Source organism: Coregonus clupeaformis, chromosome 28 (genome assembly GCF_020615455.1).
Source record: "Coregonus clupeaformis isolate EN_2021a chromosome 28, ASM2061545v1, whole genome shotgun sequence".
NCBI lineage: Eukaryota > Metazoa > Chordata > Actinopteri > Salmoniformes > Salmonidae > Coregonus > Coregonus clupeaformis.
The window spans coordinates 13,728,665-13,734,664 of record NC_059219.1 but is presented as its reverse complement, the minus strand read 5'-3'; the positions used below and the strand labels follow the sequence as shown (position 1 = coordinate 13,734,664).

The 6,000-nt window shown below is 39.5% G+C and overlaps 1 protein-coding gene across 3 annotated transcripts in view; it reads right to left on the bottom strand.

Annotated features, from left to right (window-relative positions):
• Positions 1-211: 211 nt before the first annotated feature.
• The window catches only part of LOC121542716 (ephrin-A4), a 44,571-nt gene continuing 38,782 nt past the window's right edge, over positions 212-6,000 (bottom strand). For 2 of the 3 annotated variants that reach the window (XM_045208386.1, XM_041852221.2), the window contains 2 exons: positions 2,587-2,622; positions 212-2,479 (listed from right to left, as the gene is read on the bottom strand). In XM_045208386.1, the coding sequence (XP_045064321.1) occupies positions 2,385-2,479; positions 2,587-2,622 (131 nt within the window). In that variant the 3' untranslated portion in view covers positions 212-2,384. The remainder of the gene's footprint in view (positions 2,480-2,586; positions 2,623-6,000) is intronic. The other variant, XM_041852222.2, reaches the window with a different exon arrangement.

Here is a 6,000-nt window from a genome sequence, read left to right as displayed (position 1 = left end):
CAAGGTCATCTGAAGTCTCCGAGGTCTCATTATGAACATACTATGTTTGTATTCCATAAATAAAGGTGTGTATTTGTATGTGTGTGTATACTGTCTAAATTTGTCTTGATTATAGGACTTCCTGTAGTAAAACAAAGAAACAAGAATGAAGACAAATAAACCAGGAAAATCCACAAATAGCGAAGTTAAGAAAATTCAAGTCTTACTGCAATCATCTTTATTTTGTTGTCTGGCCTTGTAAAAAAGGGCTCAGATTGCAGTTCGTTCTTCATAGAAGATGCTACATACTTCACTAAAATGTGAAAACAAAAAACCAAATATGTTTTCCTATGAACTGATTGTAATAAACTCAATCTGGGAGCACCAGCTTTATACAACAAGGTTCCAGACATCAGTGTTCACACCATTGGAATAATCATTACATTCCTGAATAACCTGCGTAGACTAGAACAAAATGATTTAACTGTCATTTAAAGCATATTGGTATCCAAAAGTGTATGCAAAGTAATACTAGACTCCTCTTCATGAGTAAGTGCTTACACGCATAACTAATAGTCAACATATTTATTCTGAAAGAAAACGCTGTTTTCTAAATGCTGTGACCAAAGACAACATTAGAATGTGGAAAAAACTGCAGCCCAGAAAAGCCTGTATTTAAGAAAGATTAACGGAGGTAAACTGTCAATGATTAATGTTGGATTAAGGTAAGCAAATAATCAGAATTATTAATTTAATTAAATATACACTTGTTTTTGTGGGATTAAATTAATAAGAATAATTTCAGTTATATCTCTCACTTTTGAAAACAAAACATGTATATTGTTCCCTGATATTACTTTTGTGATTGGAAAATGAAATTGCATTAAACTAATAAATTCATAAATGTCATATATCTAACCAACAGATAAAAGATATGACACAATCAAAATCAAGTTAATGAATTTAAATTGCATTGATAATAAAAGTTGAATTTGTTTATGCCATTTGTTTAATGAACAGATTATACAAAATTGATGTTTTATAACAAAAAATACAGGGTAACCTGTACTAAAGAGCTTTAGTTATTCTTGATAGCGCTTTAAGCAACAGCAATCTGGTTTAATCTACACGTGTAAACATTTGTATAAAAAAAGTTCAGCCATGTAAAAATTAAGAGATTTTTCAGAATGTTTCAAATAATCCAAATGGATGCCAACACATGTCTGGACCTCTACAAAACATCAATATTTAACTGAAACACCTAAAGCAGAGTCTTTACTGCGCTAAAACAAGAACCTCTATTCCTCTATTCAAACATAAACACCAGCTTTAGGCCTCTCCTCATTGGAGGAGGGCCTCGCCTGGTTAAATCCTCAGCAGACAGTCTAAATACCTGCACACCTGGTTGGTTAGGAGCATCTGCCAATCAGCCGATGTGGTTTGGAGCATGTGAGGTGAAGTGAGGTGAAGTGAGGCGGTACCCTCAGTGTGTTTCCTTTTGATTGCCTTTTAAGACAGAGGTAAACCACCAGAAACAGTCCAGTTAATCCCAGATATGGTCAGATTACGACCACAGAGTAGCAGGGTCTATTCTCCAATCCCAGAGTGTCAGGTGTTACAGACCAGTTGGACCAGTCTAACCAGTATGATCCCAGTAGAGGGTGTAGCAGACCAGTCACAATATCCAGTTCATCATTCCCAGGGTTCCACGCACACAGCATATCCTGGTTTAGGCAGTGTCGTCACTGTTTAACTTTTTAAATAAAGTTTGGACAACTTTTGGTGTTCCTGTGTTTTTTTAAAAGTTGGTCCCACTTTGGACTTCCAAATCCAATGATGTCAACTCAAAAACATGGTTCTGTTCAGAAGCAGTCAACTCTGACAGCCAGTCACCTCCAAGTCTGGTCCTCTCAGTAGTAATTTAACAGAACAATGTCCGGATGGTCCACTTTGGCTCAGCAGGCTCATTATGTTCAGAGAGAGACAGAGAGAGGAAGAGAGAGACTGGACATAGATTAAGTCTACAGGATGGAGTGATGGAGAGGATAAAGGTGTGAAATGAAGAATGAGAGCTTTGATGGTAGATTAGTGCCAGTCTATTTCAGAGGGAGCTTTAGTCAGGAGCGAGGGATGGAAGAGGGGGAACGAGAGGAGAGAGTGGACAGAGAGAAAAGAGGAGACCAAGAAGAGAAAGATTAGTACACTCCAGAAATGACAGAGGTGTTGGAGTGTGTGTGTATGTGGTGTTGAAGTCTACCCTACTGCAGTCAACGTAGGGTCTGAATTTAAGACTTGGCCTCCCAATGAGGTGTGGCTAGTTTAAAGAAAGGGCTGAGTGGGTGAGGCAGGCCATCTCTACAGTGGGCATGGTAGATACTCAGGAGGTCAGCTTGAATAGAGGGATGTTAGATAGAGAGAAAGTTAAAGAGCGGGGTGAGGAGGAGGAGAGAAAGAGGAACTGTCCTCATTGAACACACATCACTGTGAAGAGCTGGAGTACCTGAGAGAGAGAGAGAGAGAATTAGCAGTTCATCAATACCATCCAATGGGAATGCTGTGCATACGACACACACACAAACATACACAATGAGTGCAGTTGTATCTCACCTTGTTCCTGCTTGTTCTGCTTGGATCCTTCGGTTGCTAAGCGAGGGGAAGAGAGGGAGAGAGGAGGAATACAAATAAAGTTCATTATTCAAGTCATTTTCAAGTTTCCCAAAAAACTACGTCCTCACTTGCATGGAACAACAACAAAAAAATTACTAGGGGAGGGTATTTACCATTACTCACAGCCAAATGCCATGAAAAATGACTGCGCAACCCTAAAATATGTCCCCAATGCAAATTATCTTAAAGGTCGAATGAAAAAAGAGCAAAGAAAGTGAGTCGGGAGGAAGATAATGTTGAGCCAAGGAGAGAGAGAGAGAGAGAGAGAGAGAGAGAGAGAGAGAGAGAGAGAGAGAGAGAGAGAGAGAGAGAGAGAGAGAGAGAGAGAGAGAGAGAGAGAGAGAGAGAGAGAGAGAGAGAGAGAGAGAGAGAGAGAGAGAGAGAGAGAGAGAGAGAGAGAGAGAGAGAGAGAGAGAGATTAGGAATAAGAGAGCGCGAGCGAGCTGAGGAATAAAAGAGAGAGAGAGAGGGGAAAAGAGAAAAAGAAAGGCAGCAACAAAAGTCTGAATGACAGAGAGAAACAGAAGAGGACAGAGGAGAGGAAATGAAACGGGTGGAGGTGGAAAAGACCTGGGAGAAAAACAGACGGAGAAAAGCAGGGAGGGAAGGAAAGATTGTAAGAAGGTCAGGCGGAGAGAGGGAGAGAAGGAGACGGAGGAGGGAGGGGTGTTTGTGTCTGGGTGTCACTCCCTCAGCAGGGGGGCTGACTAAAAGGAAATAATGGAGGGATGGAGGGAGAGGGAGGTGGAACAAGAGAGTTAGGGAGGGGTGGATGGGTGGATGGGTGCTGGAGGGCAAAGGAAGGTGGAGAGGGCGAGAGAGAGAAGGCTAAAATACCAGAAAGAGCAAAAATAAGTAGAAAAGTAAGTATGGATAGAGAAGAGAGGGGGGGAAAAGATGTGGTACAGGGAGAAAAGTAAGTATGGATAGAGAAGAGAGAGGGGGAAAAGATGTGGTACAGGGAGAAAAGTAAGTATGGATAGAGAAGAGAGGGGGAAAAGATGTGGTACAGTGAGAAAAGTAAGTATGGATAGAGAAGAGAGGGGGAAAAGTTGTGGTACAGGGAGAAAAGTAAGTATGGATAGAGAAGAGAGGGGGAAAAGATGTGGTACAGGGAGAAAAGTAAGTATGGATAGAGAAGAGAGAGGGGGAAAAGATGTGGTACAGGGAGAAAAGGAGCAGAAAATGGGGAGGAGATTGTTGTAATTAAACTCTTTTCCAGTTGACTGTGTGTACATGATGTCTAACGTATATTTTTCACAAGATTGTTCACTGATCAAATGCTTAGCTTGGACATAATTTTTTCTCTCTCTGTGTGTGTCTCTGTGAATGTGTGGAATCAAAGTATTTATAAGTGTGATATTAGGGCTTGACTAAGGTATCTCTAGGTCTGATATTAGGGCCTGACTAAGGTATCTATAGGTGTGATATTCTGTTATGTCTATAGTCAGGGACATACTATAAGTCAAAGAGGCTTCCATGTTGATGAGGGAGGGGCTTAACAAACCTCTCATATTGCGAAGAAATAACTATCAAAGAGTTAACGAAGCATTAAATAGCATGCTGTGACCGGGCCTCTCACTGTGTGTGTGTGTCGAGCAGTGAGCACTAATGTTAACCAGAAGAAAATGTGAAAATGGCATTGTGTCCAAAGCATCAAAACTATGAACGTTACAGAACACATCACTTCTGTTCCATTTTCTGTTTTGTAACATTAGTTATTAATTATGAAATAACAAACAAAAAATGATTATATTAATACAATCCAACCTTTCATGTCTAAATCGAGTAGATAAAAACAGCCAAAATAAAGCCAGGAAAATAAGGTGTAGAGGTTTTATCAGGTAATTCTCCAAATACAATTAACAGAACATACCAAACTATTTACATCAAAGGCAACAAACAAGTGCACACTCAAAGACTAAATTAAGAAATGAAAGTGCATTAACTGATTTTGAAATGTACGCATTGACCTAATGCCTACATCAATAGCCGACTTTAAAATTATTCTGCGTAATTATAACTATGTTTAATAATAAACGTAATACTATACCAAACTATGCTGCCATTTCAAGAAGATCACCGGAAGTCTGCATAAACAATTAAATATTGAATCGTCAAAAAATATATATACGTCAAATAATTGAAAGACTAAATATAATTTTTTGTTCACTGATAATGAATAGGCCGTTCTACAAAATGAGTGCCTTTTGCGTCCCTTTGATATTTCAAGCAGAAATTGTGCAGAAATATTGAATATTAAAAGCCTGATATAATAAATGAAGTGCCCTTTAATATAGACCACATGGAAAATTCAACAAAACTGATTTGTATATTAAAAGCTGCAACATGTAACTTTTTGGACGACCCACCCAAATTCACATAGAAATTCTAAGTCTAAGAAGCGCTAGATCTGTTCTACGTGTGTTATTTCTATGCTTCCCATTCTTAAGTTTAGTTTTTGCGTCTTTTACTTTCTGTTTTGTACATCAGCTTCAAACAGCTGAAAATACAATATTTTTTGGTTATGGAAAAGATATTGAATTAGAATTTTAGCAACCAGGAAATGGAGGAGCGATTTCTGCATAGTCCATCTTTAATAAAAACTAAAGTGCCAAAATTCAGCATTTTGACATGTCCCTCTGGCATCCTCTGTGACTTCTAAGAATATTTTAACCCACTTAACCCCAACATTTCTCAATTTCCACCATCATTGTAAAGCCCTAGTTATTTTGTTGCTTTGACAAAGTCATTTCTTAAGATTATTATTTACTAATTCATGTTATAATTGATTCATTTTAAGGTTAACATTTTTGTAAAACCATGTCCCTGTTGTATGTGATTAAGTGAATTTGTGTGTGTATGAATGTGCATGTGTGAATGACTACATGTATGCTGTAGATAACTGTGGTGTATTGGTCACGGCCAGCTCTACCCCAAAATGGCTGCCATGGTCGCATGCGTCTCAGGACAGCACTGCACTGCAGAGAGAGACCCACTGTGTGTGTGAGTGAGTGGATGTGAGCACGCATGGATGTGTGTGTCTCCAGACGGAGAACTGCAGCGAGACACCATTCCCTGACTCCACCTCTCCCTCCCCCACGCCGCCATTTTATAAACACAGTGACTAAAGGTAGGTAGCCATCTTCCTGAGCAAAAAAATACATTCCAAACCCGCTCGCCGAAAAAGAGAGAAAAATCTAAACACGGTAGAAAGTTGGTCAAAGTTAGTCTTTCAGTGTCGAGTTGGAAGTCGGAGAGAGAGGTAGACGAGTGGTGTGTGAGTGTGTGTTCGGAAGGGTGGGCAGGGGGCACAAAGGTATTCAGAATAGTGGGGGTCAGTGATGGAAGGAC